Below are 26,775 nucleotides of genomic sequence, written 5' to 3' on the forward strand. Positions count from 1 at the left end.
CCGGAAAACCACCAGGTGAAGTGACACACCTGCCTCGGAGCCCGCAGTCGCCGCAGTGACCACGCTTCTGCGCCCACTTGCGTTGTCTTGGTTGCTATGGTTGCTTTCACTGTCGCTCTCCGTTTCTGCAGCTGCTAATAGATCAAGCTCCATGTCGCTCCCTGGAAAACACACGTAACAGTAAGGAGAAAGTTCCACTCGCGCTGCACCAGGCAGAGGCGCTCCCCTCAGAGGAGGGGCTGCTGCACTAAGAACAGGAGGCGTGCTTGGGAGAAGGCGGCAAGGACTCGGTGGACAGAGGGCGACGGCACGGCCCTCCATCTCTCCTGCACAGCCCCAAAGTCTGCTGGGGACATGGCCAGGGGACAAGGCCAGTGGGCAGCATGCAGGACGTGGCTACCTGCTTTGGCTCCACCTGGTTTCCACGAGAGGTTTCCCAAACAGAAGTTAAAAATGCCTGCTCTGTATTTCCTGGTAATATGTGTCTAACTATGTGAAATTACAAATGACACATTTTACATCTCTCTTACATCTGTGAAAGCGTGCAGGAGAGGACTGAAAGTAAAAATACAAATCATTAGCATCTGGATGCGATTGTGGATGGCTTAGTGTCCCTCTTCTCCAACTGACAAATGTTTCGTAACAACCTTATAATCATTTTACTTTACGAAACAGGTAAGCAAAAGCTCCTCAAGCCAAGAACAGGGCAAAGGGGCCGTGCTCTGCGCCCGGCAGGCACTAAGCGTACCGTCTTCGTCATGCTCGTCGTGCTGCCCCTCCGCCTCGGCGTTCTCCTCGCCATGCTCCTCCTGCTCCTCGTGATGATCCTCTTCTCCAGCCACGCCCTCCACCACCTCCACCTAAATCCAGAGTCACATTGGCAGACAGGCAGAGCACACAAACCACGTCTCCACCAGTGTCTTACCACAACTGGGAACTAGCACACAGAGACTGGAGGGCATTGTGAATTGCACAATACGCAGTTCAGAAATCAAAACCATTATCAACATAGCTCATAGTTCATGATTACTGTCCACATAAAGAATCCAAAAGTCAGAAGTAGAGTATAAAAATTGCTCTGGGGGTAGAAAGGATTGTTTTTATATATGTCAACATCATATATGCACTAAAACTACATTTTTTTTAACACTAAGAATATCTTTAGTCATAGCCCTTACCAGGAAACAAGTCCAATTTTCTAATATCCAACAAATCAAGGATTACTAAAATTATTTTAATACATGTAACTCCAACTAAGAGCATGTATGTAACTCAAGGCTCGAAGCTGGATGCAAACCATACAGAGGTCAGGGACTACACGCCTCTCCTCATGGAATAAACCCCTTTCATCCATGGCAACTGAATCAATTCAAACCACCTCCTCCACATCCGCGGAAACGATATCATCCTGCTCCTCGTCTCTGCCCCTGACTGGCTGTGACTGGCTGATGCGCCGCTGTTGTGGGTTCCGGATGATGTAGGATGACTGGGACTGGCTGGAGCTGCAAAGAAGCAGGGTTCTGAGAGTGCAGCCGCCACACCCATGCAAGCGCCACACACTTGCACACTGCCAGGGAGCAGTGAGCTCACTGACTACACAGAAGGCACGGGCGTGGAGGCCACCTGAGACTTCTGGGAAACCAACATTACTCTAGAGTTCATCAGAAAATACAAACTCAAAATAAATTATTTTATCAGAGACTTAACTTATAAATCACATTACTTTCAGTAAGTCAGTCATTTCACAGCTGTGTTGATAGACATTTGCATGTATCTCCTATGGGAAAATTCTAGGGGAAAGATACTTCCTTTTGTACCGGAAATCCTTGGCTTCTAAAGGTTCTGATGGAAACGTGAACCCATTCAAAGATGTGCGTTTATTATGACAAGTCTATTTCTTTAAGAAACCTGACACCGTTTTCACTTCACATCAACTTAATAACCAATCACTTGCTGATATATGTGGGGAAAAATGTCAATTCAAAAATATGATTTTAAAATAGGGTAATAACTGCAGTAGGGTTGGGGAGACTGCAAAGGTTTCACTTCCCTCAAAACCTGATTTGGAAATAGCCAAAGACAGATGCTTCTCTCATAAAGGAAGGGGAGGACAAGAGACCACACTTTAAATGCCAGACATCTGAAGGACACTACTCAGTAACTGTGGGACCACCCTCTACTTAGAAATTAAAAGGGCTACAAGATGCAAGTGAAAAGAAGTAAGTGGTCACACTATCCATGTTCTCTCCTCGTCTCTGTTTTCTGAGGGTCAAAGCAGTTACCCTGGGAGCTGCCCAAATAAACTAGACAAGTAGTCTCCACATGTTTTAGCACAGGAACTTCAAGTAACTGATAGAAGAAAACAGGAGTAACAAAGGAAGTGGAGAGGCTAAGAGGAAGACTGGAGTGTAAGGAATACTGCCAAGCACTAAGTACATGATACTATTTTCTTTTTCCTTGGTAGAACTGGGGACTGACTCCAGGCCTTCATGCTGAACTACATCCCCAGACTTCAAAACGTTTGTTTTTAGAACAGTCTTGCTAAGTTGTCCTGACTGGGCTTGAACTTGCAATCCTCAGGTCTCAGCTTCCCAGAGTGCCACTATTTACCCCAAAGGCACCTACAGATCCTTCAGCCAAAAGGGATTCAATGTAAAAGGATTTCTGTGCAGCAACAGTGGTTCAAAGCACTGCATGCTGTGGATTTGCAGATGATTATCCTCGGAAGATTTAAGAGGTTGGCCCCAGGGCTGGGGACGTAGCTCAGTGGTAGAGCATGAGGCCCCTCACTCAACCCTCACAACCACCATAATCAAAACAAACATACAAAAAAACTAACAAAAATGGTGCAATCTGATTGTTCCTCACATTATGTAACAACTAGCGCCTAGCCGAAACCTAGGATAGAGAGAAAGTTACAGGACTTCTCAATTTGGTTTTAGAGCAGGCTGTATCTAAAAGGAAGAAAAATCTGGGTGTAGAGGTGCATGCCCAGAATCCCAGCACATAGGAGGCTGAGGTAGGTGGATCACTGTGAGTTTGAGGACAGCCTAGGATACATAGTGCCACCTTGCCTCAAAAATAAATAAAAAAATAAAACATTAAAGGGGAGAAAAAGTCTAAAGTAAACTTTTTTACCAAACCGCTTTATCAACATAATAAAAACTGCCTCTCCAACACAAACCACAGCGACCCACCTAACTTTAGATGTATATACACGTGTAATTTTCAAAGTGTCTTCATATGTTTCAATCTCTCCCATGTGTTACACAAATACTCAGGCACACCACCAAAGTACTTATGTGCAGGTTGTCGAGCCAAACACTGCCTTCCCAGAGGAAGAGCGAGCCGGCCTCCGCTGCATGGGCTTACCTGCTGGACTGGTCGGGGGAAGGGCGTGGTGGCAGAGGTTCCACTGAGAACAGCTCTTCGCTCCCCTGCATGGCATCTATGCTGGTGCTGGCCAGGGTGAAGGGTGCCGTGGGCCTGGCGATCCCCATTCTGACAGGAACAATGAGCGACTCGGCTACGTTACACAACTCTTCTACAGCATAAGGCAGCAGCGCTTGGAACACACGCTTGCATTTTCCAATGGGCTGTGGAATAAAGTTGCTAGAGCAAAAAGGAAAGATAGGAATCTTTCATGAGTCTCTGCATATACATAATGTTTTCACTATCACAAAAATGTGCGCAAAATGATACAGGAACAGCAGCAGCCAAAATAAAAAAGGATGCCTTACTTTTTCTTTTTGGAGGAAGCCATTTCCACACTAAGAATGACAAAAACTCTTGCCACTGAGCGTAGAAATCTCATGGTCACAGCAATAGCTTCTTCTCGACGGCCAGGTGTGTATTTGTTTTGGAGTTCTTTCACTAAGGTACCTAGTAGAGTATCTAAAAGCTTTAAAAAACATTATCATTCTGTTAACGTTAAGATACTTCCTAAGATGTTTAGACACACCTAAAGTAAAAAGCTCTCACAGCCTTCCAGTATTAACATTTCATGACAAAATCTCAAATTTAAGGCCAATGACTAATTTATGCAACACACCTACTACTACACTTAGCATAGAGTGGGCCCCAAATGTATGACTTCTTATCTTTGTCCCACTCCCCTATTTATACCAAAGCACATTTAGAGAAGCAATACCAAATACATCCTATCAGAAAAGTATACATCATCACTATGAGGTACTCCCCAAAACAGCAAATTAGATCCGAATATTTATATTCCTGTTCATATTCCTGCCTTCTCCAATGAACAGCTATGTTCTAGTTTCTTTTCTGTGCACAGTTTATCACTTACATATTAGTCACAGAGAAAATCCAATTTTTCAGTGTTGCTTACAACAACCTTTATTTTTAAATCACTACCTTCCATTCAGTAAATGGTTGGGCTACAATTTGATTCAACAGTCCACTATGACTGACTCATAAAGTATTTTGTATCACTCTGAGACCTGACTTGATCTTTCTCACACTGTAAAATATTTCTAACAGACTCTGAGGGTGATGCTGTTTCTGTGGCATCTGACACTGACAAACCGTCTTCCAAGGAGAGGCCTAAGCATAGTACCAGCCCACGAGGGCCCGGCACACTCGCTTTACCACAGTGTCATCAGCATTGGGTCTTATGCTTTCAATTTAAGGAAAAAGGGATATCTTTAAATAAAAAAAAAAAAAAAGCTTCCACTATGTTACTAATAATTTTTGAACGCTACTCCATACATTTATATACAGTTGGATTTTAACATATCTTAGAATTTTTATTTAGAATGAATGGAGCTTCTGCTATAAACCAAAGCATTTAAGTCACCCTCAAGTTTCATTCCCTTTTATGTACTATTCAGTGAAAGCTCATCGCTACTAAGGACTTTGAATTTTAAAACTACAGGACGTACAAAAATGTCTAATGCATTTCAGAGACCTTACCAAAATATCTGCTGTACATTTGACGATAAGGCAGTGGGTAAAGCAGTCCAGCCGGATTGTGCCGCTCTGCTGGTTGAGGTACACTTGCTCCTCTGGCAAGAGATGACCTATCCTGCTACTGGCACTCAGCCTGCAGGGAGAGGGACAGACAGACAGACAGGGTGCACTTTGAAAACCCACACCCATATGAGAAATCCAGAAATCTAAAACTGTTTCAGAGAATACGTACGGATCCTTATTCTCCTGTGAGCCAAACATAATCATGGATTTCAAGGCATTCCAGTCCTGCAGAACGCGCTCCAGTGCAAGCTGAGCAAACCTGGGAGGCTCTAAATCGTGATCAGGCATGTCTGAATCTTCAGGAAGGAGAAAGGGGAGAAAGAAAAGGGAGAAGGAGGTGAGACACACGGGAAAGCCGCTGTCACTCAGCTGCGGGGGTGCTCAGCTGCTCACCTTCAGGACTGGCAGTCTTGCGGTTGCGGTCCTCCCGGATGCGCGGCGGGCGGTACTGGCAGTGCTCCACCGTCTGCCGCGCCACGGTCTGCACCAGGAACAGCAGCAGGTGCTCGCCCCTGCAGAAAAGCGTGGCTGCGGGGTCAGGGAGCACAGCGTGCGCCGCCCACTGTCAACCACACCGATCCGCCCCCCAAGACCGCACTTGCCTGCTGTTGGGCAGAGTGACCAGATTAGTAGCAGTGAGCAGGCGATAAAGCAAATCAAGGCGAGCAGACTTTTGTCCCGCAATTAGAGTTTTACATTTGCATTTCTCCCAACAATCACAGTAAGCTGTTGGTGACGTCCGTTTGAGTCTAGAAAAAATTCACACAAAAGTACAGTGACAGAAATTGTTTAAATATACAACAATCTATACCAACAGTATGGAAGGACAACTCATTGGAACCACACAGAGCCCTTGCGAATTTTTAAATGTAAAGTCCACTCCTACAGCATACAGAATAAACTCACAGGCGTGAAGTCTGTAAAGCAACACGGATTCCCTCAAGGAGGCGACCCTGTGAACACAGGAGCACGACATGTCCTCCCCAAGCGCCCTGCCCGTCGGGTACAAGAAGCCTGCTCACACACCTGATGACCTCAGAACCCTCATGGGCAGATGAAACACTCCCCCATGCATGCTCCACCTGAGAGGACTGCAAATGTTGGCACACAGGGACTACCTAGGGCAGCTTCCTTAGCACACAGGCAGAGAGTCCTCTCAATGAGCAGTAATGGCACATTACCACTTGCAGATGCTTGAAGGAAGACAAAATTATGAGAAAAACTCTCTTAACAGCTGGGTGTGGCCGGGCATGGTGGTGCACAGCTGTAATCCCAGCACTTGAAAGGCTGAGGCAAGAGGACCACTGAGTTCAAGACCAGCCTGGGCTACCTAGTTGAGTTCAAAGGCCTGAACTACATAGTGAGACCCTGCCCCAAAAAGAAAAAAAAATCTGTTGGGTTCAGTATCACATCCCCATAATACCAAGGACCTGGGAGGCTATGGCAAGAGAACTCCACGTTTGAGACCATTCTGGGCAATCTGACAAGACACTGTCTCAAATATTTAAAAAAAAAAAAAAAATTGAAGAGGGTAGGGATATAGTTCACCACCTCATGGGTTCAATTCCCAATAAGAAGTGTGTGTGTGTGTGTGTGTGTGTGTGTGTGTGAACAAAAATTGTAACTAAGCATCAATATGATAAGTATAAAAGTTGTTATTATACTGACGCATAACAGACAGTTTCTACAACCCAATGCTCTATCATCTGTGACATCCACAGATCTGTAGTCATAGATATGTATAGCTGGTGCTCTTGCTGATAATACTGAGTCACTGCAGATGTTAGTGCTAAGGCATTTTGTTTCTTTGGTCTGTGAAAACCAACCAAACCAGCTGAGGTAATTCTATTGCTAAGACAGAAGATTCCCACATTTAGTTTAAAAAGTAAGCAAAGCACAGCTCAAACGTTCTCCAAGCCTTAATACCTATAGCAGTTTCCCTCTTATAAACCCAAGACAACCCAAGGGGGATCTGAGACTTCAGCTATAGCACACAGACAAACCGGACTCTACCCGTATGTGATGACACATTATCCACTCTGACTACAGCAGCTATGTCAGAATAAGCAAGAAGCATTGCACACACTCTTTAAACAAGGACCAATCAAAACATGGCAGTATGGATTGTATTTATAAAGTAGTAAGTCCACACAGTGTATAAGGTGAAAGAGAAGTAGAGCTTACTTACTTGCAGTCATGACCTTTATGACAAACCCTTGCACACTCTGTACAACAACACAGTGACTCCAGCAAACCGCAAGTTCGACACTCAAAAATATCCTAAAATTAAAGGAGTGTACTTTTAAAAGAATGGCTGTGTACACATCTCATCTTACTAATTACTTGTGGTACTTCCCATCACAGTTCAACAACAGCAGAGTAACACTAACGCACACTGGAAAATAAGGAGTTATACAAGGACACAGTGACTATACCATTTGCAGGATTACACAGATGAAGCTCAAATACTACCTACAGGACAAAAAAAAGGTATCTTCCCAGAAAAGACATAATTATAAAAATATGTATCAAAAGCTACAGATCAGATTATACAATCTAATAAAGACTTTCAGTTCTCATAATGTGCCATATTTTGTTTAGTAACCAACTTTTGACTCATTTATATAAGTAGTAAATCAAAATTAATATTCTTTGGAGAGTTTTACTAACTCATAGTAAAAGCAAATGTCAGACTTACAGTGTTGCTTTTGTTTGAGACAGGGTCTCGCTACATAGTGCAGGCTGACCTTGAACTCACTATGTAGTCCAAACTGGCCTTGAAGTGATCCTCCTGCCTCAGCCTCCCAAGTGCTGGGATCACAGGCGTGTGCCACCACACCCGGCTCAGACTTAAAATATAAAACCTAGGGCTGGGGATTTAGCTCAGCGGCACAGCGCCTGACTGGCAAGCGCAAGGTCGTGGGTTCAATTCCTGGTACCGGAAGAAAAACAAAAACAAAAACAAAAAAAACAAAAATATAAAACCTAAAACCTGTAACTCTAAGTGATAGTCCAAGGGAGCAAAAAAAAGAAGCCTGAAGACGGCACACATAGCAGGAAATAGGCCAGAACCTACCTGGTTAATGTGCTCTGCTCCAGTCCAAGTAAAGCTGCAGGTGTCGTTACAGCATAAGACGTACAAAGGAGAGTCATCAGGGTTTGTACCCAACGGGCACACCATCCCCATGAATACATCTTCTTCTTTGTCACTCGAGGACCCTTCAGCTGACAAGATTAAGAATGCGGGAGTTAGATTATATACATATATATAAAAAGGCCGGGCATAGTGGCACATGCCTGTAATCCCAGCACTCAGGAGGCTGACGGAGGAGAATCGTTCCAAGTTTAAGACCAGCTTCGGCTACAAAGTGAGAGACATTAATTACCTTTTGCAATTTTCTGGGCTGTTTCTAAGATGGTGATTGCAGCAGGATAAGCTCGGCCACTTACAGCTGACATAAATGGAGTCATCCCTCTAGCATCCCTAAAATGAGAAAAATAGTACAGAAAAATAGCATCACCCTTTTTGATTGTTAAAGTAAGTATTCCTGGTAAAAATGATATTGTGTTGTGTTACTGGAAAGATTATTCTGTGATCTTTTGACACAGGAGTACATTATGCTCTGACCAAGCTAACATTAAAGGTCAGCTTCTTTTTTTTTTTTTTTCTGTCGTTTTGAGACAGGGTCTCACTATACACTTCAGGCTGGCCTTGAGCTCAGGCTGGTCTCAGAACTCAACAAGATCCTCCTGCCTCAGCCTCCCACATGCTGGGATTATAAGCGTGCACCACCATGCCCAGCTAAAGGTCAGCTTCTAAGCCACAAGTGGCGGTGCATACCTGTAAACCCTGCACTCTGGGAGGCTGAGGAAGGACTGCAAGTTCAAACTTGGCCTGGGCAATTTAGTGAGACCCTCCCTCAAAACAAACAAACAAAATGCCAAAGGTTTGGGGACAGAGCTCAGTGTGAGGGCCCTGGTTCAATGCCCAGCACCTCAAAAGAAAAAGCTGTCCGTCTGTATTCCTTCAGGGAATGCTACACGGTGGAGAGAAGAGGTGAGCATAGCAGCAGAGGGGATGCGACGCTGGTCGTGATGAAGTACTTCATCTTCACATAAGATACTCATCTTAAGATAATCTGTATTTTCTAAGAAGAGCCACTTAAACAAAACTAAGCTAAAATAAACTTAAAAGTGTAATGAGTCTTCTTACTTTGCAGAAAGGAGTTCTCGCAGATAGGGCTGCAGAACCACACTGTCGCAGAGCAACTTTAATATAAAATGGGCATTCGCTTTCCGATCCTTTGACTCTACTACTGAAGGCTCTGTGGAAGGACCTGTAATTAAGCAGATTCATCTGATACCAAATCAAGAGTAAACAAGCCAGAGGGAAAGTATGTCCCACCCTAAGAGAGCATAACATTAAACCAGCAGAATAATATTCTACCATTAGAAATAAATTAACTCTATTAACATACTAACACATCTTACAAATCTCAACTACTTTCTTAACATACCGTACGTTCCCACTGACACGCAGGACATGCAGAAGACACTGAACTAGATGCTTTTGAGATAAAAGTGTGAGTATCTGGGAACCTACATCAGAAGTCTGTCTTTTTCCCAGCGCCCAGAGAGATGGAAAGTACAGATTCTTACCTGGGATGGTGGAGGTGCTCGGGCCTTGGCCGCTGCCAGTCGCTGCTGTGGTGAGAGATCCCACAGCAGGGGCCAGGATAAAATCAATGTCACCATCTTTCAGCAAACAGAACAGCAGGATGTACATCGTTATAGGCAACAACCCTCCCACATTCCCTTAACAGGCCTTAAGGCTTCCTTTGCGGGCCATAGGTCAAACAGGTTGGAGGTTTAAGATGAAAACTTATTTCCCAAATTATAAGAGAAGGAATCCACTAGGCAAATTATGCATTTATCTTGATACTACCAGCAAGAGGACTATCCAGTTTCTTCCAGTATAGAAAAAATACGTTATTAAGAGTGATAACTGACAAGGTACCTGACAACTCCAATTTTTAAAATACCTCCTAAGTCAAGTTTTAAGTAACGAAGGTAATATTCATCATGCTATTTTAATGTTTTTCCGATTTCTAAATATCCCACTAAAATGTTCCATCTCTTTTCTATCGGGACCTTGTCTTTTTGTTAAGCACTAAGCAGAATTTGAGATCTTACCAGGATCCATTGCAGGAGGGTCAGGAACCCAGCTGGGGGGTGCGATCGGGGGTGAGACCGGGTCCTGGTGGTCACTAGACGAAGTGCCAGCCTCGTGTCTTCCCAGGCCAGCTGCTCTCAATGAACGTCTCATCATCTCCCGCAGCCGCAAGCTGAAGAACACGGGCAGAAGCAGCACTCACCACAGGTTGTCATGCAGCAAAAAGGTGCACAGACCTCCTCTGAGAAGATTAAAGGACACTCTACACGCAAACACGCCCAGCAAGGAAGCCAGTACAAGTGCCAGTTCTGGAGACCACAGAGTAGCTGGTGAGGGACAGAATGAAACTAGGGGCCCTGCACCCCAGGTCAATACTAAAAACCATCACTAAGATCCCAGACAAACTTAAGCACAGGGAACCAGGATGCACTAAAAGATTAGCAATAATCTCTCTTAACAATTAGATAAATGAACAGCTAAACTTTAAAGTTTTTCTGTTCCCTGTTTATGACCAGTAAGAACTAAGTTTAATAATCAACATCAGCAAACATACTGATTACCACAAACCAGTATTGTTAGCCCACTAAATCCCTTTTCTGTTATCTCAAAAGCAGTTAAAACTAATATCCACACAATGAGTATTTTAAAAACAAAGACCAATTTAGATTTTTTAATACAAAAAAATTTTAACAGTACAACTTGCATCCAAAAGAAATTAATGAAATGAAATTAGAGCCTGTAAAATATGTTGTTAGATTAACACCTAGGCTGGATTTTTTTCTCCTGCTATAAAAAAACCCTGTATAAATATTCATATCACTAAAAAGAAAAGGAAATCATCATCTCTCTCTCTGTCACGCGCGCGCACGCGCGCGCGCGCGCGCACACACACACACACACACACACACACACACACAGAGACCTTATCAGGGAATTGGTTTCTCCCCATGTAAAAGCCTGGAATTTACCTACGGATAAAAACTTGCAAAGGCTACAAAATTAATGTATGTAGAACTAACAGCAATTAAGAAAGAACACAAATCCCCTCCCTTGGCCACAGTTTTACTCTAACTAGATCAAAGAGTCGAAATCCCAACTTTAAGGGTGAGGTAACACATAAGGGCCCTTGTTCTCAGGGCAGACTTAACCCAAGCGTATGACATTTCTGATGTAAAAGACTCAGCACCTCACTACTTAAGCATAATGCACCTAAAATTAGTAACTTCAAAAGATTTTTTTTTGCTAATGCTTGACCTTTACATTTTAATAATTATCTAATCTGAGGTTAAATGTGTTTTTCTATTATCAACACATTTTCAATTTTAGAAAGAAAATTTTTAAAAATAAACATTCACAAAAATTTTGTTTAGAGGCTACTTTCAAAAACACATCTGCTTTGTTTTTGTTGTTCTTGTTGTTTTGTTTTTTTTTCAGGGGGGTGGGGGAGTTGCTCTATAGCTCAGGCTGGACTCACTATGTAGTCCAGGCTGACCTCAAACTAGCATCAATCCTCCTGCCTCAGCCTCCCATGTGCTGGGATTGTAAGAGTGAATCACCATACCCAGCTAACAAATCTACTTTGTAAGTCTTATTTATGATGTACTTTTTGAAATAGAAGCACTCTGGAAGATCCTGCAAGATAAATTTTCATGTTTCAATATATTAGCTATTATAAATTCACTACTAAAATCCATATAGAACATTCTTTTATTGTATCAATATTACCTTTTTCCCAATTTAGAACTTTTGTAAGAGATTTTCTAATACAGGAAGGAGCAGGATCCAGTGATTGATTCAGTCAAGGTCACCTCCCTGCCCAAAGTTGTCACCCAAAGAAAAAGGCAGGCTCCTTACCAGTGACAGCACACACCAAGTGAGTGTCTGTACTATGCTGCTCGACTCAGATGTGTGGGACCCTAAAATGTTGCACTCAAAGCACAGAGGGGAAAAAAATCAGCAGTACTTGAGAGGCACTGCCACTAACCTAAAAATAAACGGGCAGCTTGAGAAGACTGCTTGCCCCAGGGCCACAGCCAGAGTGCCCACAGGGTCAGAATGGGGAGCTAAGAAACAGCGAGGAGGGCCCAACTAGAGCTATCCACTTCTCCGTTCAATGCTCATGCAAAGGCATTTGAATTACAGGAAGGAGAGGCAATACGGCACAAGCCAAGCACAACAGAAGGGCTAGTCTCCAGCCTCTAACTTAAGAGTAACTGCAGATAATTGAGATCACAGTCTCATCTTGAACTCGAAAACTCCCAACTCTGTTGTTGTCATGTAGTCAAGTCAATTTTAAATGAGGGGGTCATTCCTTGTCATTTTTTAAATTGTCCTTAACCTCTTTTTCTTCATTAGGTCTTGGGAACATTTTAAAGTACAATGCCCAGCTCCTCATATATTCTTAAAAAATAAAAAACAAAAAACAAAAAAAGAAAATTATTCTTCAAGATGTTGTACACAATTCATGAAGATTCACCTGGATCCCCAGTGGCTGAGGGCAATACTGAGGAGATACCACCTTGGCTGCTAAGATTCAGAGTTTTGACTTTCTTCGTATTGGCTTGCCTGCAGTCATCGTGTGTGCTGACAATATGGAAGAAGTCAAGGATGATGTAATTTCCTCTTTGTAAGCACGTTATATCCATGCTACAGAAGCCTTAGAATCCAGTCATGTTCAAATATAACACTGTGACAAAAAAGCGAAGGTCATGTGTCTTCCAGATTAACAATCTCTAGAGCACAAACACCTGTAATCAGATGCACCAACCATGCTTGCCACTAAATCTGCCCTGGACTCAGGAGCTATCGAGTCACATAACAACGTGTGAGTCAAATCATCGTGCGCGGGCATTTAACAGTACTCCATTCAATAGTGCCACCGCGTCAGCTCTGAGCTTACCGCTCAGGAATCCCAGCCTGCACTCATCAGGGGCATCGCCTAGAGATCCATTGCAGGCTGGAGGAGGGTTCACTCCAGTGAAGCAGTCTGTGGACTTCCTACTGCCCGGCGTGGACAGAAGCTTCCTGCGCTTCCAGCTGCTCAGCGGCAGCCCTGAGCTTGAACTGTTAAGAGCACTGCAGTGAAATCTTCGGCAAATGCCTCAAAGGAGCTTACTCTGCAAATTATTTCTGTGAGCAATGCATCACCCACTCTTGAAGCTCCTTTTAGTCTTTGCCTTCAAAATAATCCTTATATGAAAAATGCTGGCAGAAATGGCATTGGACCAAGCATATCAGAGTCCAACTGGATTTGCACCTGTGATTTCCCTGAGGAAATGAAATACCTGGAATAATTCAGACACTAATTTCGTCATGAAGAATTTAAATTGCTTTCCATTTTAGACCAAACACTCTGCCTAGTGTAGTCCTAGTCCTGGTGATAATTTCCACTTTGTATAGTCTATGCCATGTTTTTCTACTGTTTTAAATTACAATTTGATCACCCACAAATAGTTTTTGATCAATTTCACCTCTGGATGTTTTTGAACTGGGAAGCTATCAACTTGGTAATCTTGTTGGTGCCAATTTAATAACCATTTTTTTTCCAGAGAAATATGAGTATGGAACCGCGGATACGCAGTTTGAAGTAGATTTTACAACTTATCACGTTACCACATGTTGAGCAGTGCTTCCATTAATGACGTGTAAGTAACCAAAAATTTTGACTTTTCTAGTTCTTTCCTACAAAAGAAAACTATATTCTGAGTTCTTTATATGCATCACCTAGTCAAACATCTTGCAAATTTTAACATGTTAAAAGACTTGTCCATCCCATAACTCAGAAAACCTGAAAATTTAAACACTGAACATTCACAACACATCCATCTTTCACTTCTTCCCATATGGTAAGACCTCTGAAAAACTGACCTAAACAGGCAATATGAAAATTAAAGATTGAGGTTCTTTCAATTCCTGCATTGTATTACTTGCTCTCCACTTAAAGAAAATAACTTCCCAGGAATAATGACAACTTCAGAAAACAAAGAATCAAGTTTGAACTATTTATTTAAATAATCTCAAACACTGTCAGGGAGTCTATTATTCTACACTTACAGTCTACTTAGTTATCAGATATTTTTCCCAGGGTGTTACTGGCAGGAATCAAAACGACAACAAAAAAGGGCCCACCAGTTCATGCGTATAATAGGTAACAGATACACTGCTTTCTGGATTTTTTTCATCCAATTAAACTTTCCTTGTAAAAATCACATTACCTTCGACTACTTGAGGATCCAGCCCGATTACCTGGGCCATTGCTTGAGACAACTGATATCGCATTTGCAATGGCCTCAACAGCAGAAAGCCTTTCTGCAAATGTATTTCTTTCAGAGCGTTCTGCTTCTGAAACATGAAGGAAAAAACAGAGAAATTTAAAGTTTAAAAGTAACTAATATTAAGTATGCACAGGCCACTACACACAAATGGCCATGCCTATCAGTGCTAATCTACATGAGATAGCCAATGGCTTAATTTTTCTTCTTTACAGCAAACAGCACATCACAGATTGAACTATGACCTTTACATAACACACAATTTATTACTTTCTTTTGCCTTCTTCTCTACCCCAATGGTAAAAAATAAGATCATTTTTAAATAGATTGAAGCCTAGCTTTCACAACCAAAGAAAAACATACTACTGATAACCTCAGTCCAAACTTACACGATACTTCTATATATAATTCTCTAGTGTAATCCAAGACAATGATACAAAGTTCAACAAATTGTAAACCATTATTAAAACAAGTAGCTACCAGAATATAATCAGCAGAATTCAAAACACAGAAAAACATGGTGATTTACACAGGTACATTTTAGGTTTCTAGTTTCATTCAGTTTTGTCAACTAAAAAATTCATGGCAGAAAAAAAAACTTTCTGAAACACCTAACAATTCCCTAAATTAATGTGGAATGAAATTTACTTCAATACAATTTGCCTTAATGTGCAAAATAATTCCCATGGTAACAAAGATCACTTGTCATTGTAAAGTTCACTTACTGTTATGAAGCCAGCTTATGTTATCACACAGAAAGAATTAAAGACAATAAAAACACACTGATGAACATTTCTTTTTTTCTTTTTTGGTTTTTTTCCGGTACCAGGAATCGAACTCATGACCTCATGCTTGCCAGGCAGGCGCTGTGCTGCTGAGCTAAATCCCCAGCCCCACTGAAGAACATGTTCACACGCTCACATTACACACCCATCCTAACAAGAGGGCAGTCACATGAAAAGTCAAAACTTCCAAAACCTTACAAAAGCCCAAGTGAACACTCACACACAATTCCTTACAGAGATTTACTTTTCTTTAACAGTCATTGTACTTTTAAATTCCCTAAGGTTCTTTAAACCCCCTCTCCTAGCTCCTGCTCTTACCCTCTTCTTCTTTAGTTTCCTTATTGCTGGTTGGAAAGCAAACAGATACGCAAGCGTGCAAAATATTCCGGTTCCCGTCACAGCGGTGGCTGATGAACGTCTGTAGCACCTGCAGGTTCTGCTCCAAAACCACCGCCTGCTCAAGATTCATGAGGTACTGGCGACAGGCCTCGTAGTCACAGCGCAGGATGTGCTGCATCAGGGTTTGTTTCTGTGCTCAGACAAATTGAGGGAAAGCTCAATGACACGGACCCAGCACAGGGCTCATGGAAGCAAATGCCTGTACAAGTGAGTGACAGGCCGTGTGCAGAAGATGCCATAGTGGGTACAATAACAGATGGCACGGGATGGATGCTTGGACTTAGCCACCAACTGCTCAGCCAGCGACGGCAGTGAGCCACATTCACACACAGGAGCACAGCCCTGCTCCTCGCCTCCTGTTTCTCCTGTTTCATCCCCACCTCAAACACAGGCCAGGCAGGATCCAGCTCAGCAAGCAGGGCACAGTACACCCCTCACTCACTCACCGCCCCCGCCCCTCCCCTCACCGGTGCCTACCGCACCCAGGTGGCACTGCTGCGCCTTCTGCTGACTGCCCTTCACCACCCTGACACTGAGATGCTGGGACCTTTCTCTTCTCCATAACCCTGGTGCTCTCGCTCAGAACCCCCCTAAATGACAATCCCACACATGGCTCTCCAAGGCATCCCTGAGTCCCCATCCTCCATTTGCCATGGCCTTGTGCTCAGCAGCTTGTCCTGCTGTCCTCAATTCTGCGCACCTAAGACCAACACCTCCGTGCCTTCCAGCTCCGGACTCTCTGCCCAGTACAGGCTTCATCTCAGTAGCAGCCTCAAGCTTCCAAAACCTTTCACCCTCTTTTCTCCCACTGTGACCCCGACATGTGGCTATCAGCAAATGTCACCAACTTAATGACAATACATCTAGTGTACCTGAAGTCAAGTCACTTTCCGTCCGTGCTTGGGGCCCGAGCCCAGGCACCAGGGCTCTTGTGCCTCCTAACTTGTCTCCCTCCTTTACCTCTGTCCTTAGTACTCTCAGCACACATGGGGTCCTTTCAAAGTCTAAGTCAGTGGTGGCGAACCTTTTAGAGCTCTTAGTGATAAACAGCCAGCTGTAGCACACATGCCAGGCGTTTGCCACCACTGTTCTAAGTCAAACTCATCAACAAGAGCACCATCAGCTTCCAGTGACACTGCTGCCACAAACACATCTAAGATCAACCACACCCATTCAAAACAGGAGCTCATCTTCTTCCATTATCCCATTTATTTATTCCACTCTCCCCACATCCAAATCGGAGGCTGTGCCTCTCAGTTGCCACTGACACTGTGATCCCTCCCTTCTGGGCACCTCTCAGGGAGGGTCCCAAAGACTGCAACTGGAGCCCTGGAGACACCGCCCACCCATACCCTTATCCGGACATCCCAAGGTGTGCCCAGACAGAACGTCTCCTGGGTTCAACCTCCTGCTGTGCCTCCCCAAGACTGTGCCTCTCTCACACCCAGCCCCAGCACAATCAGCAGTGCCCTCATCTCTGTCGTGCCCAGGGACTGGGCTACAGCGGGAAGCCAAGGTTTTCAAGATTGTTCTTTAGACTGGGACAGGGCCTTCTGAATCAAAGTGCCATGTAGTCACCGAAGTCAAATTACCTCAACAGCCATGATGATAATAGCAGCTTTCTTTTTGATGGTTGAATTAGCAGGAAGATTTACTAGAGAATGTACACCCATCCCAAGACTACTGATCGGTGGGAGATCAAGCCAGTCAGGGTCCCTGATTCCTCCCATGCAGTCCTTGGCCATGGGGTAGATGGTACCATTTCCATCTCGAAGAATGATAGGAGATTCCTGAAAGACAGGGGAAGTAAGAAACTGGCTCCCAGTCAAAAAAATCATTTTACTAGGTATATTTATTTTCAAACGATGCTAGCAATAATCATCAAATTTAAAAAATCCCCCAGTGAAACACGCTGTTTTAAATTCTTCAATACTTTACTAGTAACAAGCACACCAGAGACAAGAATCCCCAGCTCTGCAAACTGCTGGTACTGCCAGGCTATATCTGAAGTCAGGATGGGGCCTCGCACCTGTCCAGCAGTGAAAATGGCCACGTTCCTCTCATCCTGACCAAGGAAAGCGATACTGCTGGTAGGAAAATTATTTTCCTGTTCAGCTTTTCCTGTCGCAAGATCAAAGATACAGTAGCGCACCCAGTTTCCAGTCTTCAAAACAGCGTGCACACCTGCAGAGCAGACAAACGGGAAGAGGTGCAGTCACACAGCTTAAAGGATCGCTAGTAAGGACTCAATTCCTGCAGCTGACAGCAACAACCCAGGCCCCAAGCCACCAGAGCATCCACAGGACACGGCATGCTGACTCAAAAGACTCAGAGTATCTTTACCTTTGGAGTCTACATTCACCGCTAATATTTCTGTTTTTTCGGGGATACAAAGCTTTTTAGGCGTCCTTTGAAAACAGTCTGGAACTTTCGGGGTTCCACCAGTTTTGACAACCTGAACAACACAAAGAAAATTCTGCGCTCAAACCCTACAAACACCCAGGGAGTGCCCAGCACCACCTGCCGCCACCTCTCCGCCCACCTGCAGCTCGTCAATTCTCAGCAGCCTGCAGTCCTGCAGGAGCGAAGATGGATCCACGTCGGGGCCAGAGCTGCTCTGACAGCTGCTGTTGCTGGATGTCCCTGGAAACTTGACCGCAACATAGGCCCCATCCACTTTGAGCACCTGAAGCACAGGCAGGAACACTGAGTGTTTACATAACTCAGTGAAATTCATTCGTAACTGTACTCACAGAACCAATTCGGCACTGAAGGCACTGCATTCCTTTCGAAGGCATTGCTTCAATGATTACCAACTGATACAACTAACCTGAACAGAAGTACAAAGCTGTGCTGTTAATGTCCACACCCAAGCCTCAAGAAACTGACCCACACAGACAGCAATGACAGCCTGTGGATGTTTAGCAATTGACTGAAGAAAAGGAAGTATAATCCATGAAACTGTCTCATCTTCCTTGTTTATTTTTATTTATTTGTTTTGAGACAGGGTCTCACTATGTAACCCAAGCTGGCCTCAAACTCAAGGTGATCCTCCTGCTTCAGCCTCCCAAGTGCTGGGAGGACAGGTATGTGCCACTATGCCCGCTCCCCTCTTTGTTTAAAGCAGCACTACCTGACAGAACTTTCTTGAAGACGGCAATGTTTTCTCTCAGCACTGTCCAGCAACCCTATGCAACTACCGAGTGACTGAAGTGGAATTAATGTGACTGAGCTCACTTTAATGTTATTTAACTTAAATGTAAACAGACACACCCAATTAGCAGATACCATAATCAGTCCAGGGACCAAGTAGGCAATGTAGAAAGACAGGCAAACGACTTAGAACCACACAGTGACCCCTTCTGAGCCAGAGTGAGTGAGCACCTCCTAAGAAACTACCCCCACCTAAACTCTGTGACGCAAAGGCTCTTGGGAAGGCTCACCAAAGGCCAGGCTCTCCAGGAAGACACCCAGAGAGCAGTTGGGACACTCACGCTGCAGCTGCAATTGTGAGGAGAGCGTGCAACTCCAGATGGTGGCTCTGTTTACCTGACTTCTTCAAGAGAAAACCCTCTCACTAGGTGAAGTGACTCAGGAGAAGAAGAAAATCTTTCAATTTTAAGGAACAATTTTTCAGCATCACCAATCATTCCATTCTCACTAATAGCTCCACAGAATGAACTGCATCAAAAAGTAATGTATCTGTGCAACTTTTCTGTAACCTAAAATCACTCCAAAAATGAAGAGAAAAAGCAGCACAGGCCCATGTGCGCAGCAACACAAGGGCGCTAGGGGACGAGAGGGCCGCCAGCGGAAGGGCTCCCAGACACTCGCCAGCAAGCCCCCTCGGGAACGGCTCCCCAGGGGCTGCCCACAAACCTTGCCCACAGGAACGTTCTTAACGTCCTCCACAAACACGACTTCACGAAGAGACCACTGCTCTTCGTTCACCTTCTCCTCTTCCTTCGGGGCAGGTGTTGACCGACGTCGTTCTTAGACGAGAACAAAATGGTAAGTACCAAAAAGAAAATGTAAAAGAGACTTCATAGACTACATCTACATATATGAAAAACTGGCTGTTTTGAAAGGGATACACAGCTGAGCTTTCTACGTGGAAACTTCAAGGGCTATTCACAGTTATAGTTACAAGAACTATAACTATTAATGTCTAACTACACTAGCACGACTACGAACAAGTGTAAAGAATCCAAAAACTGTATTTCAAAATGAGGGTTTCAAAATGAGGGCTCCCTTATCAACATTTAAAAAGGAAGATCTACTGGGCTATTTTTAAAGCCATCACATAACGATTAAAGTCTAATATTTAAGAAGCTCCTAAAAATTCTTTACATTCATGGTGCAGCATTAAGTCAAAATATATGAATTCTACAAACCCTAGGCAATGCTATGACCACCCATAACAAGCTCACACAGTCATAAGCACCGCAACAGAGGAGGGCACACACTCCAGCTAGCAGCAGCTATTTCCTTCTAGTACTGCAGTGAACTTTATGTATCTTTGAAAACTGTAATTCTCAAAAACAAAACAAATGGTCAACACTATCTTTCCATTTAAAGCTATCCAAAAATAAAATAAGCTAGAGAACACACAACTTATATGAAAAAATATATTTAAACAATGGTAGGAGCTAACTCGGGCCCACATGCAAGCCCCGCGGGAAACTCACTGTATGGCACGGATGCACTGCTAGCGATGGAGGACGCGTCGCTACAGGTGGACGCCGGTGACGGAGGGGGGCCCATCTCTGTCTTCACAGGCTCCTGTTTGCTCTCAGGCCTAAGGGTAAGAAGTAAGATTCGCCTCATAACTGGGAAAATTAAGTAACAGAAGCTTTTCCAGTAATGTATTAAACTCATACAGGAATCAAATACTAACAACTCTCATGAAACAACATGATCTGAAGGCAGAACGGAGTGAAAGGCGCACGCTGCACTCTTGCTCCACAGGACCACGGGCCGCGCCCAGGGCCTTCTGCATGCCACGGTGTGCACTTCCAACCACCACCTCGGAAGAGGACAAGGAAACTGCCGTGCAGGGTGTGAGGAACTGGGGACAAGGACTCAAACACGCTTGATCTAGAAAGAGCAACAGCTGCACTTCATTCACCAACACAGCTTCAGCCTTAGCCTCTCGAGCAGGCGGGTTCCACACTGCCCCTGTGAACACTGGCAGGAACACTCAGCCATCTGACTGGAACGGCAGCAAGGGCCAAAGAGAAAATGCCCAGTCCATCATGGACTCCTAGGTGTGACAGAGAACTATTCTCGGTGGTGTGCAAAATTCCATTCTTAACCCCCTGGTGACAGTGTTAATAAACTACTCCTCTTCACTGTACTAGTTTCTTGATGCTCAACTTAGCTACAGCAACAACACAGGATCCTACAGATTCAAGACAGCGTTTATCTGCTAAAAGGCAGGAACCAATGTTTAGTCACAGAAGCCACCTGCTACTCATTACTCCGTCAGGATACTGTGCAGCCCTCTCAACTCTCTTGCCTGTCACCTTCACCAGAATTCCCCCACCTTTTCCCCCAAAAGCAGGCCGGACCCATGCTCACAGCATCACAGTGAGAGCTCTGCGTGCACCGGGCAATGCTGCCAGCTCTTCCACAGACGCAGTGACGTCAGAAGAACCCAGTAGGACTGATATCCAGCACCCCCAAGGCAGGCCTTTCAGGAACTGGTATAAAAATGACTGTGCCCTTAACATTCATTTAACTTTTGTACACATACCCCACAGCAGGCTAAATTCAAGAAAGAGTGTGAAAGCTTGGTCACAGAGTTAAACAGCACACTGTATTTGCTTCGTTTATAATTAATGCCTTCGCACATCAAAACATTTCAATGGCCATGTGTGGTGTTACACATTTGATACTCCAGAGACTATAGAAGCATGCAGACTGCAAAGTCTACGTCGGTCTAGGAGCTTTGGAAAGACCACATCAGAAAATAAAATAAAAAGGATATAGTACAGTTTTCCCTGGGTTTAATCTCCAGTGCATCAAAAAAAAAAAATCGAATGTTCTTTATAAAGTTCATCAAACAATGAAAAGGTATTTTGTTCCTTTTATTTTAAGAGCAAAACTCAAGGACATTAGAAGAGCCTATTCATCTTTTTTTAAAAGATAGATATGACATGGGGGTTTAGCATAGTGTCAACAGTATACCAAAACAAAAAACCATAATTAGGCAGAAAGTGTAATACAGTAGAACACCTCTGGCTTGTTAAAAGATTACATATATATATGTATTTTGGGGGGGGCGGGGTCATTTTGTGACAGGGTCTCGCTATGCAGTTTAAGCTGGCCTTGAACTCACTTTCTAGCCCAGGCTGGCCTCAAACTCATGATGGTCCTCCTGCCTCAGCCTCCCAAGTGCTGGGATTACAGGCGTGTGCCACCACGCCCCGCTATTTTTATATTTTTAATCCTTATGTTTCTGAATTTCTGAGTTTGTATGATCCCAAACCAAAATGTTTAAAATCCTATTTTTAGAATGTAATATAACCACCTTCATGTTATACTGGTTACGTATATTTATAAAATTATTTTAAAACTTTAAGTTTTTAGTTCATGTACCAAACCATGAAGTTACAATACACATATTTTTAGAGACAAGTAATTTTTAAAACATGCATATAGAGTTGAGATCTTTGTACCTAGCTCCAAACATCAGGCCGGCCCCAGAGAGTGAGACAATATAAAATTCAGTGCTGTTTCTGTTCATGTATCTCACCAACCCCCAAAAAGTTTACAAATCCTCTGCAGACTTTTTCTAAATTGGTATGGTAGAGCACGCCTGTAATCCCAGCTCTCTGTGAGGTTGAAGCTGGAGGATCACAAGTTTGTGCTCAGACTAAGCAACACAGCAAAAGCCTGTCTTAAAATTAAAACGAAAAAGGGGGTAGGAAGGCCAGGGACGCAGCTCAGTGTGAGGGCCCTGGGTTCAATCAACAGTGTAATAAAAATTAATTAATTAAATAACTGTAAAACTTTCTTTCTAACACATGAACCTGTAAGACCCTTCCTATTATCAAGATACAGGTGAAATGTTTGATTGAAATTATATTACAGTAGGAGGCTGACACAAGAGGAACACTTTAAGTTGAAGGCCAACCTGGGTTACAAAGTGAGTTCAAGCCCTGCCTGAACTGCATAGTGAAACCCTGTGTCAGAGGGAGAGAGGGGCGAGGGGAGAGGGGAGAGGGGAGAGGGAAGAGGGGAGAGGAGAGAAGAACAGGGAAGGAAGAAAGGAAAAGAAATTACATTCCAAAAATGGGAGAGGAGGATAAAGTCAGGGTAACATGAGGGCTGGACATACTGATACTGCAACCAGCACCTGTAAAGAACACAACACAACAACCAAAGAAAGGACATCAGAAATGAGAACAACCCTATGCTGCCATCCTGGCCACCATCGCAAGCAACTACATGCTGTCTGGCATAGGGCACACACTGTAATTCCAGCTGCCTGCGAAGAGGAGGCAAGAGGGTCTCAGATGCAAGGCCAGCCTACACAACTCAATGAGACCCCGCCTCAAAATAAAACTGAAAGGGAGGGGAGGGGAGGAAAGGAGAGAGAAGATGGGATGGGAACTGGTAGTGTAGCTCAGTGGCAGAGCACCTTCTCAGCATGTGCAAGGTCCTGGGTTCAGCACCCAGTATAGCCAAAAGCCCACAAGAACCATCACCACCCCGCATTATCCAAGTATTAATCAAGTGGCAAACAGCGAAGTGCAGCATGTCTTGCTTTCCATGTCTTCGTACGTACCCACGTCGCCCCGGATGCCCCCACACATACACACAGAGAGCACAGGCGGCACTCACTTGGCTTCCGTTGTTTTGCCAGCCTTTTCCATACTTTTCAGGCTCTCAGGAGACCTGAGTTGGAATCTGCAGCTGTCATTCATATTCCACACTGACTCCATCAGGACGCCCACTTTCGGAATGCCAGCGCTAACCGAAAACGCCACTGCACCAGCATGGTAAAGAGGGTTATTTCTTAAGCAGACCTAGCAAACAGAAGAAACCACCATCACGAGATCTAACTTTAAATCAAAGTAGAACAGTTATTTCAAATGTATGAAAATGCAACACATGAAAGTACTGCTTCCCAGGTTTGCTAATACAACTTCACACAATCAATAACACTAGCAATGTGTCAACTTAAAGGTCTTCACTAAGAAAATTTATTCCTAAAACTGAACAACAAGAGTAATTTCAGTGCGTTTGCTAAGTACTTAGTACTGGTTTTAAAAATCCATGCAGAAAATAACTACCCTGCCAAAAAGACTAAACGGAAACAGCCGTAAAGAAACTAAAAAGGGTTTCATTAAAAAAGCAAACTGCGAAGAAAAAAAAAATTACACATTTTTGTCTGTTTCCTTTAATTTGAAATTATTTTCTTCCTTAATTCATGATGCTACATAGACTTTATGACTTCATCTCTATGCGTGTTCATTTGCCCTGGAAGACGGGGTTTTCTACTAGCCAGAAGTGTCAGTGGACACTGTCACTTTTCCTTTAAATTAAAAAATACTAGTTAAGACACTAGTGTCAGGAGTTGATAACCTATATAATTCTCCCTGTCAGGAAGTAACCTCAGGCTACACTCTCAAAGCCAGTGGTCATAAAATATACCACCAACAGCTCCACCTTCAATACATGCCTTATCTCTGCAGATCTCTTCTGATGTCTCCAATGGGTCAGTCTGAATGACCTTCGGTTGAGTCCCCCATTAACCCATTAACCCATGCTCTACTTGACTAGTGACATATATGAAGACAATGTTTTTGGTGGCTTTCATTACAAGATTGTGGAAGAAATGGCTTAGGGTTGCAGTTCTATCAAAGGACAGTTATGTGTCCATGAAATTCTGTGGCATGAACGAATAGCTAGTTCCTAGCTTTGTAGGGAAGACAGGTCTCCAGCTCAGCTCTGACTCAGAAGGAAGCTTCACTCACAAAGTGTCAGATCAGACTGGTGAAGGGTTAAAGCCTAACAGAGGCCCAGTGAGAAGATTTTATTGAAAAAGCAACTGGGCATGTTGTAATAGACGTTATTTACGGATACTGACTGTGTGCTGAGGATTGAACCCAGGGATGTATCATCACACTGAGATTATATCCCAGTCCCTTCTGGGTTTGTTCTTGTTTTTGCTCTTGTTTTTGTTTTTTGGAGACAAGGTCTCAGTGTAGCTCAAGCTGGCCTTGAACTCACTATGAAGCCCAGGCTGGCCTCCAACGCACAGCAATCCTCCTGCCTCAGCCTCCCAAGTGCTGGAATTACAGGCACTTACCACAATGCCTAGCTGAAACTATGTCTTTTTAAAACACAAGATAAAGAATATAGGGGCTAGTATGCTTTGGTGGTTAAAAAAAAAAACACTGTCTGAATTTTAAAGATTATAAAAGTTCCTAAGCATTCAGCATAGCACTTGCTATAATAAATATAAACATTAGGTTTTTACTCTGAAGATAAACCTCCATCAGACTCTAAAAACTGAAAGTGTAGCCAGGTATGGTGGCACATGCCTATAATCTCAGCACTCGAGAGGCTGAGGCAGGCAGGAGGATCAGTGCAAGTTCAAGACCAGTCTGGGCAACAAGGTGAACACAACGCCAGCCTGAACTGCATAGTAAGACCTTGTCTCAAAAAGGCAAAAATAAATAAATAAAAGTGTAACAGTTCCCAAATTCTTCTGATGTCAGGACCTTTTTTACTACTAAATATTAGAGAGTACTACAAAAACCTTTTGTTTATGTGGGTCATATTTAGTTTAAGTAGTCAGTAAATTAAATGTATTAGTAATTAAAACTGAGAATTTAAAAAATACTGATAGTAATGAAACCCCATAGGAATACCAACAATTCTTATGAAAAACAGCTACATTTTCAAAAATATTAGTAAGAAAGTGGTATTATTTATTAATTTTGTAAGTCTCCTAATGTCAGATTTAAACCAGCCAGTGTCTCCACCCACCTACTGTGATGTGTCACCCTCTTCCTCGGGTCATTCAGACAGCACAATGGCTCTGTGCTTTCCCTGAGGGCCAGAGACCCAGCAGAGGATGTGGGACACACCTCCAGAACCCCTGGGATGAGAAAATCACCTTCTGGGCCACCCATATGGAAACAGTACTACACGAGGAGGTCTCCTGCCCCCACTGACAGTATCCCCACAGAGGGGTGCGACATTCCACAGCTGGCTATCCATCCCTCCATCTGGCTGGCTGGCGGGCACAACAGTGATGCTGGCCCTCCCACCAGGAAGAACTGAACGATTTTCAGTAGTGGCTCCAGGCTTTACATTTTACAAGTACCAAGTGAGTTTTAAAACCAGGTAAATATAGGAAACAGTCACTGGAAACTCTACCGACACTGAAACAGTGTATATACCATGTTGCTCAGCTGCCGTGTGAAGCAGGAATGATGTGACACATACATGGTGAGACCTGGTCCTCTGGGTGACACACCCGGGAAGCTGCCTACAGGGGCTCCTCGCAGGGAGGGCGGGGCTCAGAAGGAAAAGATGGGCCCTGGGACCACTTAACTCTACCACCTACCTGGGTACCAACGGTGATGTTCGGCATGGAGGAAATACCAGCACTGGATTTGGGCTTTTTATTTTTCGCTCTAGCTTTCTCTAGCATTTTTTTCCTTTGACTAAAAGGGACTACACCCCTGAAAAAAAAAAAAAAAACATTAATAGGACAAACGAGAAAAAAACACCATTAAATAAATGTGAAATTATACATATTATCAGTTAAGCAGTTCTTCTCTGATACTTTTGCTCAGAATACTATTAACATGTCCAAAAACTCTTAACTGCAATTTGTTTATACATTTAATAACTAGATCTGATGTTACTAAACCTTTAGGATTAAGTTTTGAAGAAAATATATCAGTTGATATGTTTCTTCCAGATAATTACGTATCATTGGAGACTGCCCTATATATTTCTTTGCCAATATAAATTTATTATATTTCCTTAAAATACTACAAAAAAGCAAACTGAGACACTTTCTAACAGTAAAGCTATAAGAAAGAAAACACTCATACAATTAAATAAAAACCCCAAAAAAATACTCTATAAGGGCTGGAGATATAGCTCGGCGGCAGAGCACTTGCCTAGC

General features: G+C 43.5%; 1 protein-coding gene across 1 annotated transcript in view; it reads right to left on the bottom strand.

The window, feature by feature from the left end:
• The window catches only part of Ubr5 (ubiquitin protein ligase E3 component n-recognin 5), an 87,940-nt gene that overhangs the window by 31,604 nt on the left and 29,561 nt on the right, over positions 1-26,775 (bottom strand). The window contains exons 13-37 of the mRNA XM_013512704.1: positions 26,206-26,323; positions 23,469-23,653; positions 20,309-20,418; positions 19,500-19,612; positions 18,163-18,306; positions 17,964-18,075; positions 17,650-17,804; positions 17,213-17,410; positions 15,540-15,750; positions 14,380-14,506; positions 10,186-10,337; positions 9,652-9,747; positions 9,206-9,329; positions 8,379-8,476; positions 8,069-8,217; positions 7,181-7,272; positions 5,595-5,741; positions 5,386-5,504; positions 5,162-5,288; positions 4,933-5,062; positions 3,741-3,901; positions 3,373-3,612; positions 1,379-1,502; positions 749-860; positions 30-161 (exon numbers count right to left, since the gene is read on the bottom strand). Of these exons, the coding sequence (XP_013368158.1) occupies positions 30-161; positions 749-860; positions 1,379-1,502; positions 3,373-3,612; positions 3,741-3,901; positions 4,933-5,062; positions 5,162-5,288; positions 5,386-5,504; positions 5,595-5,741; positions 7,181-7,272; positions 8,069-8,217; positions 8,379-8,476; positions 9,206-9,329; positions 9,652-9,747; positions 10,186-10,337; positions 14,380-14,506; positions 15,540-15,750; positions 17,213-17,410; positions 17,650-17,804; positions 17,964-18,075; positions 18,163-18,306; positions 19,500-19,612; positions 20,309-20,418; positions 23,469-23,653; positions 26,206-26,323 (3,476 nt within the window). The remainder of the gene's footprint in view (positions 1-29; positions 162-748; positions 861-1,378; positions 1,503-3,372; positions 3,613-3,740; positions 3,902-4,932; positions 5,063-5,161; positions 5,289-5,385; positions 5,505-5,594; positions 5,742-7,180; positions 7,273-8,068; positions 8,218-8,378; positions 8,477-9,205; positions 9,330-9,651; positions 9,748-10,185; positions 10,338-14,379; positions 14,507-15,539; positions 15,751-17,212; positions 17,411-17,649; positions 17,805-17,963; positions 18,076-18,162; positions 18,307-19,499; positions 19,613-20,308; positions 20,419-23,468; positions 23,654-26,205; positions 26,324-26,775) is intronic.

The sequence above is a fragment of the Chinchilla lanigera genome, unplaced genomic scaffold, assembly GCF_000276665.1.
Source record: "Chinchilla lanigera isolate Chin_1 unplaced genomic scaffold, ChiLan1.0 scaffold00016, whole genome shotgun sequence".
Taxonomy (NCBI): Eukaryota; Metazoa; Chordata; class Mammalia; order Rodentia; family Chinchillidae; genus Chinchilla; species Chinchilla lanigera.